We start from the raw sequence: 22,803 nt of genomic DNA on the forward strand, positions 1-22,803 counted from the left end.
TAATAATAATAGTAATAGACATACATTTAAAACAAAAAATGGGATGTACATATATTTTTATTAAGTCAAAACTCATGATTAAAGTGCAAAAAAACTTAATTTCGATTTTTCTCAGAATGGTGTAATTGCCGTTAGCCACTTCTCGACGATATGAACTATATTTTTACTATTTATTGGGTTCAGAAATCCTTCACCAAAGCGAACAATTCTGTGTGAGAAAGGAAGAAGAGTAAAACTAGTAAAAATGAGGCGACCCAGGCGTTGCGGGTTCAATTCCTCTCCTAGCTAGTTTTCCATCATTGCACAAGCAAAATCTTCCATTTACAGTGAGCACAATGAAAACATGTTTCATTTTTGAGAAGAATATCTTTGCTTCAGAAAAGGATGACTGTATTTGTGGTTTGCCTAAAGAGACTTGGTGTTCATTATTATTGGAGGGTCAATTATTTATTTATTTATTAGGGTCCGTGGAGATATATCACATTCCGGTTTAAGCGAATGGCAATAAAAAATTATTTCGTCTATCAAACCATTTACAGCATAAAACATCATATCAGTATTAATTGATTCACATTCTCATCTGGAATGCTGTTTTCACACAAGTCTTAAATGTAATTATATTTACCTAAGTAATTTTACAATAATTATAAAAATGCAAAATAAATATGAAATATGTTGTATTATAAAATTATTCGGTAAGTACAGAGAAGGTAATGCTATCCTGGAAAGTTCAAAATAAAGTATTTTTAAATTTTATAAATAGAAAACTGCTTCAAAGGAATTGCTACATTGATAAAGTGCCAGTAAAATAAACATAGACCGAAGAGTTTGAACTCCTCTCATATTACATATCGTCACAAATCAGTATTCAGCTCCATTTGAAATTTTTATGGTTGAATCGATTCTCGACCTGTCAGTGTTCGGTCAAATTTTAAACAGGGATGATTGGTCAGCTGTCGATTAATAATGACAGTTAATGTGGACCGGTCAAATGTCAGAAATTCAAAATGGCACTAATTTTCAATTGGTTGACGACGACAAATGCAATGGGGTTTAAAAAACTAGACGGAAGAAATTTACTCAGTACTATAATATATAATGTCTAGATACTGACAATGATTCTAGCGGCAGATGCATATGATTATTTTATAAGGAGACTTAATCAATTTCATACATTAGAATTTTGTTTATTTTTACCATGTACAAATCTGTTTCAGAATTTTCGTTTTTCGCCGCTTTTTACAATATAAAAAGTATCAAAACCAATGATTTTTATATCTAGTTACAGTTTAGTAAAGAACATTTGAGGTTATGGCATTCCAGGATAGCTTTTAACAGCCGACTACTGTTCACACCTAATTGTCATAAAGCAAGGAAGCGGAGGCAGAGGAGAAAGGTGGATGATCAGCCCACTGGTCGGAACCGAGGAGCAGCTCCGAGTCCTCTTCGATGTGCCGCTGGGGGTAGGTGACTCCGTCTCCCATACTGTCAGGACCCATCAGATTAGTAGGGAATACAAAACAATATCTCCTGGTCTTAATTAAATTAAAGCACATCTTTTGGACGCTGAGTGAAAACATAAAAACTATAGGTTTGTTAAATCTATTCAAGAAAATGGTCAAAAATTTTATACTAGCCGAGAGTGGTGATTTTGGATTACCCATATTTTTTGTCATAAATCACCATAGAAACCCCATTTTCGATATAATTCATATCTACATATGTATTTTACTTATTTAATTAAATATAATTATAAAGCTTCTCATCTCAGGAATTCCCTAGTGATATAAGCTGCGGAGGATTCTATTGTAATGTACCATTTTATGATGAATAAATAAATAAATTGTAAACCACAATTTTTATATGACTCCTCACCAGCGCAAAAAAGGAACTCAACACCCGGTTACGGTAGGAGTTGTAGGGAAGGATTTATGAATGCGGGTCTTGCAGAGGCCCCGATTATTTATTTGTTATATAAAGGAGGAAAAACAGATGCCAGTAGCTCGTTCTAGATTACAGCCGACTTATACAAAAACGAGTTGAAGAAATGATACATTCTCATGAAGCCAACATTAACCGTGAACAGGTGATCCCCTTGTGTCCGACGAGTTTCATGTAGGTGCACCGGGGATCAATGCTGCTAGTTCCTGAGAGCAGGCTCCATTAAAATACATATAGAACAGACTCAGCATGTCCACATTGCGTCTGTGCATTAGAGATGGCAATCGGCCTGTTAACAACGATCAGATGGACCACCCTCCTTTGCGCAGAATCAAATATTTTTCAAGTATTTTGGGTCTCCAGCACAGAGTTGACTCAATTCAATTGTTGGGCGTACTTGAGATTTGTACAGTGTTAGCAGCCGGTCACTATTGAAGAATCTACTGGTCCTATACAAGATACCCAGTTTCTTGGAAGCCAGATTTATTTGGGCTTCTACAGAGCCCCGATACTGTCTGATACCAGTCTGATATACTTACTCCAAGCATTTCAATGGATTCTTTATAGAGGAGGGTGTTGTGTCACTGTGTTGAAAATAAAATCATCAATCGCTGATAGATCCATTGTTATTTTCCATTTCTTATTAACCCCACTTAATGCTAGGTTTTTTTTAATAAAGAATGTTTAAAAAAAATCAGGTTAAATAAAATGATGCATTCATACATACACGAAAATGTGAAAACAATATAGTAAAAACGAAATAAGCAGCTCAAAAACACGACCGATCTCTGAGGCAAACTTCAGGCAAATTCAAACTGCGTAAAATACATCGCTAACTTTTGACGAGCCTTACTTGTGTTTTGACTCGTTCAAAAGCATGTGGTTAAACTCACTCTGAAGTTGTCACGCTTAAGATGTTTGGCTTGTTCGGTCCCTTGAAGATAGATGAAAAAATGGCCCAATCTATCCTACATATAAGGTTTTACTGCATGGGAAATTTTTCCGGTCCCTTGGAAACTTCTTAAGACAGTTTCGCTGTATTAATAATATTTGTAGCAGTCAAAAATTTGATCAAAACTGAGCGAAAGAAATTTCCAAATACATAACTTAAATAATCGTGAAGACCAGAAAACCCTTGTAACAATTTTGAATCTAAAAAAAGTAAGTCTGTATATATATGTAGAACCAAAATGATAATTAGGGCTCATTTTAATATTACATATTAGGTTGAAAGTGAGAAGATAATTCACAAAGATGGCGCTGTACTAATTAGCCAAATGTTATTATGATTTTAAATAAATTGTATTATCGACAATCGCTTTCACCAATCAAACTGAGTAACCACCAAGATTAAGTTCAGTGTTACTAACCCCGTTTGAGCGTAATTTTCGTGTGTGTCAGTCAAAAAAGTCTTTATTTTAACTGTGGGATATAAAGTTACTGGTTATTTATGCTAGTGAAATAATTTTAAGACTTAACCCCTAGAGCCCCTAGAGAACTGTCGAAATGCAGATGGGGAGAGAAATATTTCCGCATTACATTCAATTACAGATAAATTCGCCGTTTTTGAAAGTTTTTCAAAATAAATTGAATTGATTGAGCAGAATAAAGACTCTTTTCAGATTTTTGTATTACAAATAGACATACGCAATTAAAAATACAAATAATTTGAATGCAAACATAATGCAGACAAGTTTTTAAATTTGCTTACCGATGATTTTATTGAGTAAACTATAATTACATAAAACTAAAAAAACATTTTTAATTAGACAAAGGTATTATTAAAGTTATCGTCACTTCATTTTTTTGACCTTGACATATATTTTTAAAATGCATAGATTTATTTCAAATTTTTCAGGAGCGTTTATGGTAAACTTTTAAATGTCAATATAACACGTGGTGTTCTCTCTTTCAAACACTTTTTAAATCATATATCTCACTGAAAGACAAAATAAGATAGCATGACTTTTATGAGTCCCAAAGAATTATCTGCCAAAAATATGGGTGTTTGACGTCTGGGAGAAATATCTCCCAAAATAACTCTACGGGCTAATCTGTTTTTTTTTTTAAATGTTTATTTGCATGAAGCAAAGTAAAAAAATTAAATGTATAGTATTTAAAAAAAATTAAAATACATTAACCTTTGTTTAGTCTACCTCCGAAGGACATTTGCGACTTAACTTAGCATTCGCTCAGTTTTGATCGGCGAAAGCGGCCGTGGATATTACAATAGTTGTAATAAAGTTTCAAATGGATAGTTATAATAAAAAACCAAGAAGGACTGTTAAATGTATGTACATACAAACATTTCTCTTGTGAGCTTAGCAACAGTACTTGGCTTCAAGTACACAATGCTTAGATATCAAAATGATGGTGTTTCAACTTTCGTCACATTTCACAGTGCCACAAATCAACTTTCAATGCCATTTTAATTTTTACATTTGAACGATCTCGGCGGTTAACGGAGGTAGTTCAAATTTGAAATTCAAATGGTGTCAATCGTCAATTTGTGACAATGCGAAATGTGATGGGGTTTGAAGCATGCCAACTTAAAGTACAAAGAAACTGCCCTAAATTCTAAATTCAGGCCGCCATAACACATGCTTCCATGATCACAATATCTAGATGTGATACATATCTACAAATGAATAATAGTAAGAATTCACACATCAAGCCTTGTACCTTACTGGTCAAGCAGATGCGAAGCTAAGGAAAGCCACAACACCAAGAGGGAGACAAACAGAATATGTATACTCACACGCACACAAGAATGCCTAGAAAGTTTGTCCAAACACACATTGTCCAAGACTTTTATCCAAAAACAAGCTGTTCCCCAAAAGAATTTGATAAAAAAGGGTTGAACATACAAATTTTGTAATTTTTAGACGAAAAGCCTTAGAACCTTTGTGTTTTGACAAAATAGGTTTGAGCCACACTATTTCACAAGGAGCATGCAGGGTCTAATGAAAACAAAAACAGTTCATATATAAATCTCTTGTATTCACTATAAGTATAAAAAGAAATAAAACAAAATATTTTTAACAAATAACAATGGTAAAAATGTTTTTTGAACAAATAAATGGTACATCTTGTCTGTCATAATAATATATTAATTTATAAGGTTCGAAGTTTGTATAAAACACCAACGTAAAATAATGAATATCGATTATAAAATCTATGTGATCAAAGAAAAGTACTCATCAGCAAATTTGTTACATGACCTATGAAAAGTACTCATCAGCAAATCTGTTACATGACATATGAAAAGTACTCATCAGCAAATCTGTTACATGACCTATGAAAATTACTCATCAGCAAATCTGTTACATGACCTATGAAAAGTACTCATCAGCAAATCTGTTACATGACCTATGAAAAGTACTCATCAGCAAATCTGTTACATGACATATGAAAAGTACTCATCAGAAAATCTGTTACATGACCTATGAAAAATACTCATCAGCAAATCTGTTACATGACCTATGAAAAGTACTCATCAGAAAATCTGTTACATGACCTATGAAAAGTACTCATCAGCAAATCTGTTACATGACCTATGAAAAGTACTCATCAGCAAATCTGTTACATGACCTATGAAAATTACTCATCAGCAAATCTGTTACATGACCTATGAAAAGTACTCACCAGCAAATCTGTTACATGACCGGAGGGAACAGACTGTGTTGACACAAATAGTCATGATAAATTGATATTAAGCTGTTATTGCATAATCTTAATTTTCATACTAAGTTATTTCGTGATTTGTAAGAAAACTACAAAAAAAAAAAGTTGTGTGTCGGCTCCTGTCAAAGATATTAGAAGAACGAGATGTGCTATGCGCAGTTCGTACTGAGTGGAATTGTTTTGCCGAGTGTCGCCGGTTTTGTTCACCAATACTACTGCACACCTTCGCTTGCGCTAAGGTATCCGCACTAATACATAGAACAGATTTCTGTGCGTACACGTCCCGATACCGTTCAAAGTACCCTAATTAGGTAGTACTCCGGCTACGGTCCAGCGGCCAACATAGCATATCTCGTTCTTCTAATATCTTTGGCTCCTGTAATGCAATGGATATCCAGATAGGGCCTTAACCTCATATATCGAGGGCTTAAAGTCAAACAACTTTATCATCTACAAATAACTTTAAGTTTTAAAGTAAATAGCATTATCTATAAAAAATATACCAATACTAATTGAGCCCTTATGTAGAAAAACAGTATAATCGAAATAACGCTGTTTTAAGAAAATCTGGGCCTCTTGAAAACCCACAATAAATCCCATCCTACAGCCCCTACCTTAACCCGCCTCACAACCATGTGGCGACATAGTACCCCTGACATTATGCTGTACAGACAGGGGCGCTCTTGTAAGGTGCATATATATATCCATTCAAATTATGCACCATATATCCAACTACGTTCGCAGAAAAATTATTTTAAAATTTCAACCAGACGCCAGATCGTCATGCCAGGCCTTGCCTGTAGCCCGATCTTAATACAAGTCGGTCATTGTTTTTATTGGAACTGACGGTTTGTGCAATCGGCGTTTGGAAAATGTCATTATTATTGTGATAACGTTTTATTTAGTTGCGTTACTTACACATATGTAAGTAGCATATCTGAAATTTTTAATATTCAAATTTTATGGTTTTTTTTTTAGAAAAACGAATAAATTTCAATATTCTGAAAAATGGCACTATTTTTCCTTTTTCATGTATTATACTCAAAACTTACAAATAAAAAGATTAAAATACATAAAACATATAAATTTATTTTACTTCCAATTTGTATAATTATGCTCACTACAGTCAAATGAAATGTTTAACAGCCAATATCTCGGTACTAATTTTTTCACATAAAGCTGTTTTTCTGTATAAGGGCTCAATTATTGGTATGTCTTTTTGCAGATAACGTTGTTTGACTTTAAACCCTGGAATTATGGTATATTTTTTTGTAGATAACGTTATTTGATTTTAAGGTCCAGAAAAATTTACGGTCGTTTGACTTTAAGCCCTCGATACATGAAATTTAAAATTATAACACTAAAAAAAATTAAGTGTATTAGTCTATTAAATTAAATAACAAATTATACAAACTATAAAGATCGCCTGTGCCCAAAATAATGATTTCTAATTTAAAATGATATATTATATTATGTTTTAGAGCTTGTTACAAAATTAACAGTTTTTAATCGATTGAAATGTTAATGTGGATATCAATCTTATATAATCTATAAATACAACATTCACAGGCAAGATGTGATAACTGTAACAGACTGTAGCTCTAGCTGGTTAATTAGCAAAGTCTGCGATTCACAACATTTACGGTTGATATCATTTGTCTGGGAGGTATATTACATACTTATAAGTTTCACAACTTAAATATGTCGCTGGGCAGAAAACAACGAGACAATTTGGCAAAAATGTATTGTACTTATAGGACTACAAAGTGACCAGGTTCCTACAATTAACTAAATTTGAAAAAAAAAACAGATATAAGCTTTTGAAAAAATTACATTAATTTTTGCTTCGATTTTGATTTGCATAAATGGTGGTTTCAACATCCCAGCGAAGATAATACAAAATAAATAAAATTAAATATAAAATACTTAAATAATATGCGGTAAAAATAAACATTCACAATTTTAATTTGCAAATAAATTCTTATTTGGATACAAAGATTATTGAGATATTCTCTTGATAATAAAACATTGACATATTTAAATAATTTTAAGATGTATGTGAGATATGTAGCTTTCAGGAATCAATTTATTAAGAAATGAGGTAATCAACAACATATTCTTCTCTAGTTAAGAGCAAATAATAAAGATAAGTAGTATTTTTTTTTTTTTTTTTTTAAGATAATAATCTGATATGCATAGAGAAGAAATAATCGTCAAGTAGAGAACATTTTAAATGTTAAATTAAAAATAAATAAACGTAGAATACAAACTTTTATAATATAATACAAAGTAAATTATCAATACCTATTATTTTATTACCATTGAGAAACGATTACATATTTAGTATAATTTGGAAGATGACAGAACTATAGCGGAATGGTGTCATTATTTGTTTACGCAAGGCGGACTAGAATACAAGCCTGGGCGTGTGACGGATTCTGTCAGTGCCATCGTCGAACGACAGTTTACAAATGGCAGCTATTGTTGTCGATACTCGTTGTTAGTGATTTGTGTCTTGTTTTATCCCAAGCATATTAAATAAACAGAGTGATCAAACTATTTTAAACAGTGAATTTTACTTAGCAACAGCACTAACTTTTTAATTTGACAGTCATGCGCCCAGGCCCTTACTCTATTCGGCCTTGTTAAACATGGAAAATTTAAAAAAAAAAATTCAATCTATTGTTTTATGGTATAATTTTACCACAAATTGATTATTTGTCATGAATTGTTTTAGTTGGCGATTCATTATTTAATGACTACATGTCTTAATAATTGGTCTTATCAAAAACAATAGATAAATATTCCCCTGCATTACGAGTGAAAATCATTATTGACTAGCAAAACTATTCCCCTGAATGCATTGACATTGTATTTAAACATTTAAATATTGTTGGAAAAGCCTAAAATTAAACCTAAGTAATTCATTTGATCCGTGTGAGCAATAATGTATTTGACATGTAAAGCTTTTAACAATTAGCACACTGGAAAAGCACTTCTCGCTTTGTGACAATAATTTTATACTTTAACAATAATTATAATGTACGTATTTAAAAATATTAAAAGAGTACTCAAGTAGAAAATAACTTACTTTCAAGATTAAAATAACAAAGATAATAAATTCGTTTGCATTGTTGGATATATGATTATCCCCGAAAAAAAATGAGACCAAAGATGGGTAAAGTAGAAGAAATTATAAAACAATAAATAGCCTTAGGTTGTAGAAGTTACCTAGTCCGAAAAAGTGCAGACATTGGCTGTTAATTGAACACTCAAATGGTGGCCATTCTGGTATCAGTTCTCAACGACATTTGTTCAGTACAACCTTTCTTTTCATAGACAAAATGGATATGTGTGGTTTATTGAAGCATTTAAGAAGAGTTTCTTCAAAAGTTTATTGTACATTTTGTCTATGAGCGGAAGAGCTGCAGAAGTCATGCTTTAAGGATAACAATTAATTTTATTTGACTTTGGGATGGTGGCTGTTTGAGAGCTTGTTTAGATTGGGAGTAAAGAAAGGCGGCAACTTTTTCTAGCAAACATCCGTTCTTCACTAGAAAAAGGTTTGTGGCTCCTTCTTAAATACAATCAGAATTACTATTAGCCACTTAAAACAAACTTATTATAAATTAAAACAAAATGCTCAAACATTAAATGTTTAGTACCTCCTGTACTTCTTGTACTAGCTTATACAACACGGGACATTTTATTTAATTTAACATTTACTAAATAATCTATCAGTCATAGATAAATTCTTTTTGCCTATAGTCTATGAAAAACAATACATGAGCAACTTCGGCAACGAGACTTAAACAATTTTGGGTTCGACATACGGAGTCCGTGGATAAAGGCTCGTCGATTCATTTTCTATAGTGTCGGGCCCGCTGTTGCAAAATAAATAAAATTATTACTTTTTGTTCACATCATGTGGCAAGTTAACCTCAAAACCAAATAAGTAAAGCCCATGTTAGTAATACTCAAAGTTTAAAGCTTTTGTTATGCTATCACCCAGCAAGCTATCATAGAAGTATGTATGCACATCGGATTTTAATATATAGTATATGTATTATATTATATTGGTGTTTTAAGAACCTTGTCAATTTAATAAATAGACTTTTAATATAATTATTTAGCAAAACGCATATAAATCTTCTATACTTACTTTAAATATGGTGTGAAATCTCGATAAGCTAAATTTACTTACTGGCACTAATTTGTACATTATGATTGAAGCTAATACACAATAGAATTATCAGTTTCTATAATATATTTGTGAATAACTTTTAGGAGCATTTTTCAACTATGTAGTTAATTGTTTCAAATAATGGTCGATATTCCAACGTGTCTTGAAAGTCCACGAAGAAAATTTCTTGTGGCGAAACCTTATCTTCTCACAGATAAAGTATTTAAATAGACGGGGCACAATTACTGCTGATCTCTGGTCTCTGGGAAGTCTTTCATGAGCTTCTTGTAATGAGAATGCTATTTAGATATAGTAAGGCATTGTTGTGCTAAGCACGGGAATATCTAGCGACATCTATTAGCAAATTGCCTACAGTGGAAAATGCGGATCTAATTTAAGGCACTAAAATTTATTTTAGCTGTTTCAAGTCCTGCGTCTAAAATAGCTTGGCAGCCAAACACACCCAAATATAAAACACAATTATTATAGATAAAACTATTACAAAATTACAAGCCACCTTGAGAATCTCAATCAATTCAAAGATCAAAAATGTTGAAAACTACTTATTTTTGTGCTTTATTTACAAATTTATGCTGCTAGCAAATTAATTTAAATATAGATTGCTCACAAGGAAAGTGTAAAGCTGAAGCATCTTATTATAAAGTATCAAAGCCTTAAAATACTCAATTCAAACAACAACCTGCGGAATTACATTATAATTAAAAAAAAACAATCCCCATAACCACCAAATTCACTCAAAAACTTTGAATTCATTTTGAAAGATTGAGAAACCATTGGTTGGAGATATCAAAAGTATCCATTTTTAGTAAGTTTAGCAATCTTTGTTTTTAATTTATTTTTGGACAAAAACATTCAAATTTTAAAATAATAATTAAATAGCTAAATTTTAAATAGTAAATCTATACATTACAATCTAAGAGCAGTAATTATAAATCTGATCAGTCTTCAGCAACAAAGAATCTCTACTCAAAAATGATATAATTTACTTACAATCAACCAATCTCAAGAAGATGTAGGCTATGACATCAGTCTATACTCAAATTAGTGTGAATCTACATTTAGAGCTTTTCTTTGATATTATTTAGAAAAAACATGAGAATATGATGCGAGTGTTTGTGTACAAACTTATGCAGAACTATTCACCTTAATGTCAATTAATTGCTGAAGCATTTTGAAAGTCTGATAATGTTTAATTTGTGTGCTGCAAGCGTTTTAAACCAAAGGCAAATAGAGGGATGCACCCTTAAAGCGTTTGTGCATTATGTATTTATCTTCTTTAAATTTTCCATACTAACTATACTTACAGTTAACACTTACATATTTCCCACTTTTCACTCTTTACCTAACTTTAAAAGTTGAACTTCTCATTACTGGAAATCATCTTAAAAATTATACCCACATAATAAATTTAAATTTGTACAGTGGAGTATTGAGTGGTGTTGTTAAAAATAAACATTTAATTACGCAGCTGGGGTCTTGTCACACCATGTTTGCGTATGCCATAATTCCTGATCAATTTGACATTTCGTAATACTTGGAATTTACGTGACTCATTTAGTATGCCATATTAACTCAGTCAGAGGATTTGTGGTGGATAATTAATATGGATTCACATCATGTTCTCATGTCTTGTAACAAACCGTGTAAAATGTATCACCAAAATGATATCCCAAAAATGTTTGAACCAGTCAAATTTAGTATTAATAGATGTACCAGTGAGAATTGATGAATGTGATTATACAGTGTCCACAACCGATTGAATGCAACCTAATCCCAAAACCGCTTTGCAATAAACACTATCTCTATCTAGTACCTCCGAGATATAAATGTATCCATCGTTAAACAGTGAACCCTTAGTTTCTTTGTAGGATATAAATAAAGTTTGTTATTAATATATTATTATATAAATTTAATACCCTGAAAAGACTAGGCCAATGAACTCTGCGTTTTTAAGTTATTATTTACTTGCAAGGATGTTAATACTATTCAGTTCTGTAATAGATTAATTTAATGCTGATTATTTAAGTAGCTTTAAAAACAAGGGTCTTTGTAATACGGTGTCAAAGTAATTGAATAATTTCATATCTTTTAAATTCCACTTGTCTTAGCCATAAACAGATCTTATCCCGTTTTTAATACTATTCTGTGGACCTTTGAATGTTTAGTTTGCTTGAAAAATAACATAAAATACTGGGACGAATTGTCCAGTTTATCGAATGACTACTAGACTCAAAACGGGAGATGAAGTTTTCATTATTAGCAGTTCAATTAAATGCAAAAACAGGAGTTAAAACATGAAATTCAACAGTGAAACATTAAAACACTGAAGGATAAAAAGTGTTTTACTGATCATCTCGGAACTAGGTTACGCAGACGAGAGGTGTTTTCTAAGTAAACATAGTTGCTACAATATTTGACAATCGGTGTGGCATGAAAGTGTCCCAGTTAGATTTGTTAGGTTAGGTTAAGAAAGAGGTACACGGCTATACGAGACTCTTGAGGATTCACTGTCCAAGATGGTCTGATTAATGTCTGCCGTCAGATCAGCAAGGGATTGGATCGAGCCCATCAGATGTCTGACCTTGATCGGGTGGTGCCCATGGAGTGGTAGGTGTGCTGGTTGACCGTCACGCCCCCGGCGCTGATGTAATGGTTCAGGGTCGGCTGCTGGTGGATCGCGCTCACGGGGAACTCTGAGCCGTCACCCAGACTACACAGAACAGAAGACACCGTGCCAGTTGCGTTCGAGCCAAACAATCCATTCAATCCAAACACTCGGATTGAATCGTTGAATTACCCATTTATATTCAAGTTAAGCAATCTTACAAATAACATATTTAAATATAATATATTGTTACAGAATTGTCACAGAAATGTTGTGAATAATGTCAACTGCCCGAATGACCTTTTCATTCCAACTTGACGCTTGTGTGGAGTGAGAGATTATATTATGTAGTGTAAAAATGTCAACATAATAATATGACCATATTCTTTCAATCTAATCGATGATTCATTTGTGACGAAGATGAACGCCTCTTCCAAGACACTAGTAACACTAACAAATGTCAATTCAATAAAAAATCCATAAATTATTTACCGACAATTTTGGAACAATATTCCCATTGTATTTTGACATTTTGATAAAATTCTTCTATGTGTATTCGTGTAGACGTTTTCCCAAAACATATTTGAAGGGTACCCGGATAAATTAAGGAAAAAAAGTTTCTTTAAAATTAACATTATCAACATCTGTTAAGAAAAACATTATAAGTAGAAAACAAACTGTAAAGAAATGTGCAATTATTTTTAAAAGAAGCAACAGAAATAGGCTGTCTGTTAAAATATTATAGGAAGTACCTATATAATATGATTTAAACCTGAGTTTGCAGATTTAAAGCAGACATTCACAAGTTATCTAAACACAAAACTGGATAGATACTATCGGTGTATAAGAGAATATATGGATGATTCGTATAATGTTGTCACCATTGTAGATGTCGTGGTTATATTTACAAACTAACATTGTAATTCATATGTTGTGTTATATTTTTTGCATTACAAAAATCATTCTGCAAACATGAAACCATTTTTACCATTGTTATTCATAAAAATAAATGTATACAAATTTTGAAGGGGGGAAACGAATAAGAAAATATGCAGAAAGACAAGCCAAAACGATAAGAGAAAAACTGAGAGAATTAATTTTGTCCTTCACAACACATACCAGGGTTATGAAAACATTTTTATCACACTAATCTATAGATATATTACGTAAAGGGATATAACTCAAATTTCATTATCTTGCTTCACTTTCAATATACATAATACTTCTATTTCATCTGTAAAATCATCTATAAATCATCAACAGGTGAACTAATCTACTCTAGTCATATTACTATACGGAACTAAGATTAAAAATATAATGTTTCATGTATGTATTCAAGGTAATTTCTACAAAAAATAAAATTACTGAATATTTTATTGTCAGCTTTATAGAAGTTTATCAATGTTGTAAATTTAATAAATTAAAATTTTCAAGATCCTGGAATCGAGCCAAGAGTTTTTATATGGCTTTGACAGATGAATTAAATCAAATTACTTAGATATTTCTAATGGAAGTATTTTCATCAATTATCCATTTCACAAATCTTCACCAAAATCTATTATAAGTGCAGAAACCTTGTTGGAAATAGAATGAAGAAAGGCTCACTTTCAAACTTTACTAATTAATTCTGTTTTTACACGGGGGATACTTTCCACACATATAGGAAAATGGGAGGTTCTATTGTATGAAAATCACTTGAGGATGTGAAAAACATAAAACATATTATTATTTATTTTTACACCAGTATTGGGTAGTTAATGCAAGGGGTGGGAAAAAAATCAAGGATTCTAATAAGAACGAATTTTATCATTAAAGTGACAGTGTTATAATTGTGTAAAAGCAGGATTGACTAAATTCCTAGCCTTTGAAAATGAGCCATTTTCTTCCATAATACCGATAATAATGCGTCACTAAAATTCTGAACTCACAAGTTTGTCATTTAGAAAACTCCGAGTTAATGGGTAATATGGTATTTGTACAGAAGGGAGGATTAGGAAAACAGAAGATAAAGAAGTGTAGAGCATATTAGCCAAGTAGTATTTGAGTAGCTTACCTTGTGAATATGGGCAGCAGCCACGTCTTGGGATTGTCCCCGAATACTTCTTGAAAGTTGTTGTACCGGCCGAGGGAGAAACCATTCTTGTCGGTGCCTGAACGGAATATTGGCGCCCGGAAAGCCTCTGAAATTGTGTAAACAATCTAATTTACATCGACTAGAAAGAAAAAAGAGAAATAGAGTGAAATGAACAAGTTGTATTTTTTCGGTTCTTTGAAGACTTAGGCCATCGTCCCATGGGTCAATAAGGAATCAACATAAACTGAGTGATGTAAGACCATGTGCAGAAAAGTAAAGTAACTGTCCACAGTGCAGTGTATTGGGGACTGCACAGGTCTTATGGTCTCACAGCACGGTTTATGTCAGTTCCTAACGACCCATGGCATGACGGGCTGAATTTGAAAACAATTTGCAGAATCTCACTAATTCGGCACTACATATATAAAATCTGATGATGCTGGAAACTAAAAATACTAAATTAAAACAAAATTTATTTATGAAAAAGGTTAAGGGCCATGGCCATAAGGTATGGGTCATAGGCCAACAATATTATACAATATTATTTGTTTATCAAGATAGTGATGACTGCACTAATCAATCTGTTAATTAATTCAAAAAACAATATTATCTAAAAGTAGCTACTAAGCTAGCATTATGGCTATATTCTTTCTTGAACAAAATAAAAAATGTCACTCACCAAGTGTAGATCTGTTTTGCATGACCAAGTAGACGTGGTACCCAAAAAACGACACAAGACTAATGGCAAACATTAATGCAACGAAGAACAAGAAAAGGATGTGAAACCTTCCCATTCCTTCCAGTTCCCCCTGAAACATGGACATATCCTTTAAAAGAAAGAAAAAACAAATAAATAGTAACACATTGGTGAGGGGTATTTTGGCAAAACTGACTTATTCCACCTTAATGTTTGTTTTGTTGGGAAATCGCTAAAAACTGATACAGCGTCAAATATGTGATTTCGTATCTGTGTTTTACTATAATAATATTCAATTTGAATCCTAAAATATTAACAAATTTTGAAAAGTAATAAGATATTTACAATTTATGTTTGGAATAAGTCTGTTTTGCAAGACAATCTTGGAATAATCCTATTTTCAACCATATTTGTCTTGGAATAAGCTGATTTTAAAACGCCATATAACACAACTGACATCAACTTTCATACAAATCATCTAGGCGGCCATTTTTTCACATGACCAAATGCTCTGTTTCTCTTGGCTGAAATGGAAAAAGCCTGTTTTGATAGTAACATCGGGTGGAATAAGACAAGTTGGCAAGAAACATTGCCATTTTTAAAGTTATTTTTCTATGGGAATAAGTAGCTTTTGCAACCTTGTATTGTGAAAATATTATGTAGAAGTATATTTAGAAAAATATTGAATTCGCAGGTCAAGTTTGCTAAAAAGTGGAATAAGTCAATTTTTTCAAATCAACCCCTCAGTTATTCAAAATATATCTTTGACCGATTTACTTGAGTTAAAGTCTTAGGCCAAGCATGCAAGGTGACTTTCGTTATGGTTAGTTTGGTTTTGTTAGTTTCAAAATCCTCAAAAAGTCTCCCTAATGTCACATCACTACATGTGCGCACCTCTGAATTTTGAAACAGTGACGAAACTGCTGCCATGACAAAAGTCATCCGTGTGAGCATGGCGCTAGTTTTCCCTAGGACGCATGAAGCCCGATTTACATTTTAATGCCCGATTAATGTTAGGGTAAATCAGGAGACGCCGCACAGTGGGCTGAAAATCGCCTTTCATAGACATAGAGACTTGAATTATCGAGGGTATTTTTTGGCTAGAAATGGATTCTGCTGATCATTACTATGCTATAAAATTTCGTACGAAGCAATTGCGTGTACAAATGAAGGAGTTATCATTTTTTTAAGAAAAATTTGTATGGCACTGACATTAAAAATGAGGCTATCTCTGGAATCATAATGTTGGCCATTCTACCCTTACACACAGATATACTGCTATTTATTTGTATTTTGACATACTTCGTATTGTGGCGCAACTTGCGATTTTTTTTTTTAAATCCTCAAGTTGAAAAAAAAACTTTTTTATGTTGATAAAGCATTTAAGAATTAAAATGAATCATCAACATTAAAAAGTGTTTTTTTCAACTTTCAGGATTTAAAAAAAAAAAATCGCAAGTTGCGCCACAATACGAAGTATGTCAAAATATTACAAATAAATAGTAGTATATCTGTGTGTAAGGATAGAACAGCCAACCTTATGATTCCAGAGATAGCCTCATTTTTAATGTCAGTGCCATACAAATTTTTTCTTTAAAAAATTATAACTCCTTCATTTGTTCACGCAATTGCTTCATACGAAATTTTATAGCATAGCATTTTATAGATCAGCAGAATCCATTTCTAGCCAAAAAAAATACCCTTGAAAATTCAAGTCTCTATGTCTATGAAAGGCGATTTTCAGCCCACTGTGCGCCGCCCAACTATGAAATTTGACAATAAAAAAAAGGTGGTGTTTCTCCCGGTTTTAACCTAATACTAATTGCTAATCACTTGCGACGCTTGCTACTAATCAAAGTGTAAATTGGCCATTAGGCCTAGTTGTTTGAACTATCGTCATATTTCAAATTGTCATCAAATGGGCAATTAGTACCTATGTTTATTAGTACTGATCAAACAAGCCAAGGTAAATTTTTACAAAGCGCTGACGGACCATCAATCGGCGGTTAATGCAGTCCGTTCGAATGCCTAAACTTTACTGACAACTAAATATAGGGTTTTATTCTACATTGATTGCTTTCATGGTTAAAGCAAAGATATATTTTTAATAATTTTCCACCCAAAAGTGACTACTTTTAAAAATATTATAACATTCAGTGTCCAATTCATATTATCATAATTCAATAGTAAATTAAATTCATTCCATTAACATGGTTATTAATTTTGGGAATAACTTATCGAGTAAAACCTCAAATTGTAATATTTTATAATTGAAGATAATATTAGCAATTTTTAAATGAAAATTTGAAACAGAAAAATCAGAAATGGATAAGGTCAAATCTGGAACTTGAACTTGCCGGGGCGTTGCTCTACCAACTAAAATATTCCTCTTAGACTTGCAGAAAAGTCAATTGATGTCGCACATAAAAATAAAAATAGGATATATTTATCCAAGACACTATCTAGATTGCATTTAATTCAAGTTGAATCTTATGATCATATATAAAGGTAGCAGCCAATAAAAATGTGCATTGATATAAATGAAGATATTGTTGGTAGTTCTTATTCGAAGTATGATACTTACAGTTAAATATGACCGAAGAAAATTAAGTCCCACCCAATAGCACAGTTGGTAGAACAGCGCCCCGGCAAGGCGAAGGTTCTGGGTGCAAATCCCAGATACGACCGTATCTTTTTCTGTTTCAAATTTTATCTTCAATAATAAAATTTTTATTTACTTAACAATGCCTTTAAAGGGCAAAAACAGATGTCATGTGAAATAATTTTTAAAAAAACTAGGAGAAATTGATGAAAAAATGATTTCTCATTAAAAAATTAATCAAAACAATCTACCACTCTTTTAAAAAAGAATGGATGTAATGAAAAAAAATATTGGATTTTTATCAATTTTAAATATGATTTTTCAGTAATTACATATTGTTAAAGTTTGATTCTAGTAAAATGTTCCTTTGCTCAGATACAAGCAGATGTGGAATAACATACCTGTACCCAAGAAGAATACGGATACGGACAGCTGAAAACCTATGTGTTTTTTTGCAAATCTCTTGTTATTTCCACAAAGATTTTGATTGATAATTAAAATATTTCTTTCATTTGCTAAAAACACAAAGGTTTTCGGCTCTCCTGAACATTTAGTGTTTTGGAGTTGCATCCGTATGCTTCTCGGGTAAAGATATTATGTACAAACTGTTCTTGTAGCAAGGGACTCATGCATCGTAACACATCCAAAACAATCTAATATCAATGTGTCTAAGGTGAGTGAGGTGTTTTATTACCAAATGTTTGATGGCTGACAACACTGAAAACTATTATGACGGCACTAATTTTAATGGCAACACTGCAAGGCATGAGAAACGTATTTTGATTTATTTCACCCATTAGTTGCAAGAAGACTGCTAACATAAAACACTGAGAGAGCGTCATCGAATGTTAGAAAAAAATTGTTTTATAAAAAAAAAAATGGTGGTCTTTCACCAAAACAATATTTACTGCAAGCAAAGACATCCAAATTAATAGACGAGTCAATCGGAGAAAGGGGAAACAAACCAACTTGCGCAGAACCTGGGGGGCAGAAATTACTAGAACTTTTTTAAATGGAGGGCAAATTGCTGGCTGCGTAAAATTATTTACATCAATTCCCAAACCGGGAAAACAAAAGTTCCGGCTTGTTTCCAAAATTGAATATTTTGTTACACTACACAAGGCGGTTTGTTTAAAAATGAATATTCAGATCTTTTGTAGAAAAGTCCCACAATAGACTGCGCTGCAAATCTTTGCCTTACTTTAGCGAACTTTACTTCTCTGCACACGGTCTGATTATTTAAATGTACGCTCTTCGGTGGTCAATGTATGACTGATCTCATAGTTTATTCCAAGCATTCTTAAACCCTCCCAGTGTCAAAAATATGGTCACGTGGTTTGACTCCAGCTCGTCGAAATGGTACCCATATTTCATGTAAGAAGAAGTCTATTAATTTGAATGTCTATGACTGCAAGTAAGTTTCACTCTGAAAGTTATATAAAAATGTTGTAATGACGTTTTGTAACTTTCAGGTAAAACATTATTTTAGTAGGGAGGATAAATTTTTGCACTAAAAGTAGCATTAATCACTGCATGTAGGGCCGGCCCTGAGCCAAACGGCGTCTGGCTCTAGTAGAAAGGACGCTGTATTAGGTTATTATTAGCGCCTTGGCACCTTGGCAAGTTGGCGCATGGAACGGACCGAGGACCAGCCCTGACTGTATGTACCTAACCATACATTAGGACCATTCCTTTATTGAGTTTATTATAATTAAAATCAACACTACATGCGATAACGCTTTCTATCTCTACTCTAATGTTCATTGTAACTACTTGTATGGAATTTGAACAAAAAAAATTTGCAAGTTGAGTTATTAATGGTGATCATTCAATACATCACAATGTATTATTAGATAATTATTATTGATGGCAGTATGATAGTCTGAACTGTGAGAACTCCACTGGTGTTAAATACAACTAGATAATATGTATATGATAATATTAGAAGCAGGATGTTTGTTCTATGGCTTAATAGTAAATAGCATGCTGACCTCAGGAGACCTTCCTATTATTCCTATTGAGGTCACCTAAATGTACAAAACAGCTTAAGATATCATGAAATAAATCAACACGAAACTGTGTGCAGGTTTTCATATTACGGTAAGATCTGTGAGCAAAATCCTAAAGACTAGCTCAATAATGCAATGTTGCCATTTAAAAAAATGCAACGGCGCCATCTAGCATATAAAAATAGTAATCATTTTGGGAAACTTCAGAAGATAAGATATGGTCACTCCACTGAGTTATAGCTACATATTGAATTTGACAGTACATCGTTGTATTTCCTGATGTACCTACATATTCAATTCAACGGTGACTGTTTCAGGGAGAATATAAAAGAAAATAGCCAATATTCAAGGAGTTACAATTACAGTAAGAGTTTACCTGGTACCCTAGAGATTTATTAATTAAAAAAAAAACATAAGAATAAATACAAATATATCAATTATTAAAGGGCAGAAGAGAAGAAACCTCACTTTATGTAAAAACAACTTTATTTTGACATTCTCCGTGACTGCAACATAAATAAATATCACAGTTTGTTAAGCATGATAATATATTAAAAATGCCGCAGCAAAGTAGGATGTAGCTTCTAGAAGCCAAGGTGCAAGGCAAAAGGTGCTAAATCACAAAACTAACTGTTTCACAAATCTTTTTATTTACCCCCACAGCGGAAAGGAAACAGCCGTACCTCTTAAATAATCAGATACGAGAGTGAACATATTTCTCAAAATAAAAAGATAAATAAATCTATGATCCATCAATACAACTAAAACTCTCAAATGCAAGTGTAATTTTCTTCATAATAAATTTGACTACAACATAATATTTAAAGTTAGAATTAATAATGAAAATAGTTTTTTTTCCCCATTAAATTTAGTAAATGTGGTTTATTTCCTCCTGCCTTTCTACAGCCTCCACACTTGTAATTTTTCAAGGCAGTTCAAAAATTGTTTTGGGAGTGTTACGCTTTATTTACACCCAACCATTACATCCGCCCTGGGGCCCTAGCATGAAAGCCAACATCGACATGGTAAAAGTCTTCATCAATAATTTTTTTTTTTTTTAAAAAGAAAGACAAACATTCCTGGGTTACGAATAACCCAACAATGTTTGAAAATCTCCTACTACCACCACAGAAAGCCGAAAATGTTGCTTGTGTTGTGATGGAGGACTTAGCCAGCCGAGGAATCGAACACGCGACGCTCGGGTGAGACCCAAGCGCTATGCCCACTCAACCACTGACCGGTCGATATTGTTATTGGTAATATTGGTTATTATTCGACATTCGCAAGCACGACAATTATATTTGGCAGTTATCTCAACTAAAATTTTAATTTATCGAGCCTATTCGCTCCTCAGATAAGTCGAAAACATTGCAGCTAAAATTCAGCACTAAAACCATATTTCACGGGCTGCATTTTAATAAACAACATGTGATTTCAGCTTAGGGAAAAGTTTATTTTTCATTTGAAAAGAAAGACAAACATTCTCGGGTTACGAATAACCAGACAATATTTTAAAAACTTCAACTACCATCACATTAAGCGGAAAAAGGTGTGAAAAAGTTGTGTCGTGATGGAGGACTTAGCCAGCCGAAGAATTGAAGTCACGACGCTTAGGTGGAATCAGACGCGATGCCAACTCAGCCACTGACCAGTCATAATTTCTATAGTTGTTTTATGAAATCACATGCAAATAAAAAACAATTAATAAAGAACAAAAGTGTTTAATTCTGTAAAGTGAATATCTACGCATATTTATGCATATTGCGTATGCGTATTCTTAAAATGCGCCAGTGTTGGAATCGTAGGGCTTTTTATTCTGATATTGATTAATTTATCGATCATTAGTCGTGCTCGGAACATGGATAAACAAATGTCAAACAGTTAATCCTACCGATTTTGCAAATTTATCGATATGGTCATGCTAGGCCCCCCTCGATGAATGATGCTGCAATTAAAAAAAAAAAACACAACACACAAATATAAAGATAAAATAATTAAAGATGAGACGAACCTTCCAAAATATGACAAAGTACTGCATGCTGGAGAGTGCAATGTAAACGCAGTACATGAGCGCGTAACCCAGGAAGAGAATAAAATATTTGTAGTTGTAGAAGGACACGCAGTTGTTGACCCACGGGCAGTGGTGGTCCATCTTCAGTACGCACGTTCCGCACACACTGCAGTGGTGCGTGCGGTCAGGTTTCACGTGAACGCAACGATCACAGTATCGTATCGCCCCGGATATTGTTCTGGAAGAGAGGAAATATTAGAATGTAGATTGAAAGTTTATTTGGTCATTTATTACTTTGGTTGGGCAAGGTTCTAACTGACTTTTTTTTGTAAATGACCTTTCAATTCCAAAATTAGTTCTTTTGCTCATTTCTATAAACAAAATAATTTTCATTTTCTATCATCAAGCTTCCATTTATTTCACACGGTTCTAACATCACTGAAACTATTAAAATTGCTAAATATGTTAAGCTTGAACCTAAACGTCAGAAATTGGTATATAGATTATGAGAAATCGTCTTTGTAAACTTTGACACGTCATATCTCAGAACAATGTAAAGTGAAGTTAGAATCCTGTCAACCAAAGTAACGCATGGTCATTCTTTACCATATCTACTCTGAGCCAAGTAAAGTTCTTTATTGTAATATTAAAGTAATCTATATAAATAAAAATGTAAATGTTTGTTTGTTCAAAATATTAAATCTCCAAAAATTCCTCACTGATTGCTTTGAAATTTTAACACAATGTTGCATTCTAATACGCGTGTTTTTGTATACCTATATTATATAGATGTCACCTGTGACAGGTAAAAAAAATGATGTTTTTGAAAAACAGCACCACCTGTTGGATAAACATGCTTTTAAAAAAAAAAAAACAGAGCCATCTGTTGAACGTAAAAGCAACAGGCGTTATTGTTTCTCTATCTGCACAGACAGACTAAGCCACAGCAACGCATGGCGGGGTACAGCTAGTTTAC

The 22,803-nt window shown here is 32.8% G+C and overlaps 1 protein-coding gene across 3 annotated transcripts in view; it reads right to left on the reverse strand.

Annotated features, from left to right (window-relative positions):
• Positions 1-22,803, reverse strand: part of LOC149417445 (palmitoyltransferase ZDHHC20-B-like) — a 31,068-nt gene continuing 8,265 nt past the window's right edge. Inside the window, exons 4-8 of one of the 3 annotated variants that reach the window (XM_089640306.1) lie at positions 21,828-22,065; positions 15,188-15,317; positions 14,488-14,614; positions 12,411-12,539; positions 7,722-9,509 (exon numbers count right to left, since the gene is read on the reverse strand). In XM_089640306.1, coding sequence (XP_089496432.1) covers positions 9,434-9,509; positions 12,411-12,539; positions 14,488-14,614; positions 15,188-15,317; positions 21,828-22,065 — 700 coding nt within the window. In that variant the 3' untranslated portion in view covers positions 7,722-9,433. Of the gene's footprint in view, positions 1,486-7,721; positions 9,510-12,410; positions 12,540-14,487; positions 14,615-15,187; positions 15,336-21,827; positions 22,066-22,803 lie in introns of those variants that run through there. The other 2 variants (XM_089640305.1, XM_089640307.1) reach the window with 2 other exon arrangements.

This window comes from Hesperophylax consimilis, chromosome 15 (assembly GCF_061612785.1).
Source record: "Hesperophylax consimilis isolate HC1 chromosome 15, BYU_Hcon_1.0, whole genome shotgun sequence".
In the NCBI taxonomy this organism is placed as follows: Eukaryota; Metazoa; Arthropoda; class Insecta; order Trichoptera; family Limnephilidae; genus Hesperophylax; species Hesperophylax consimilis.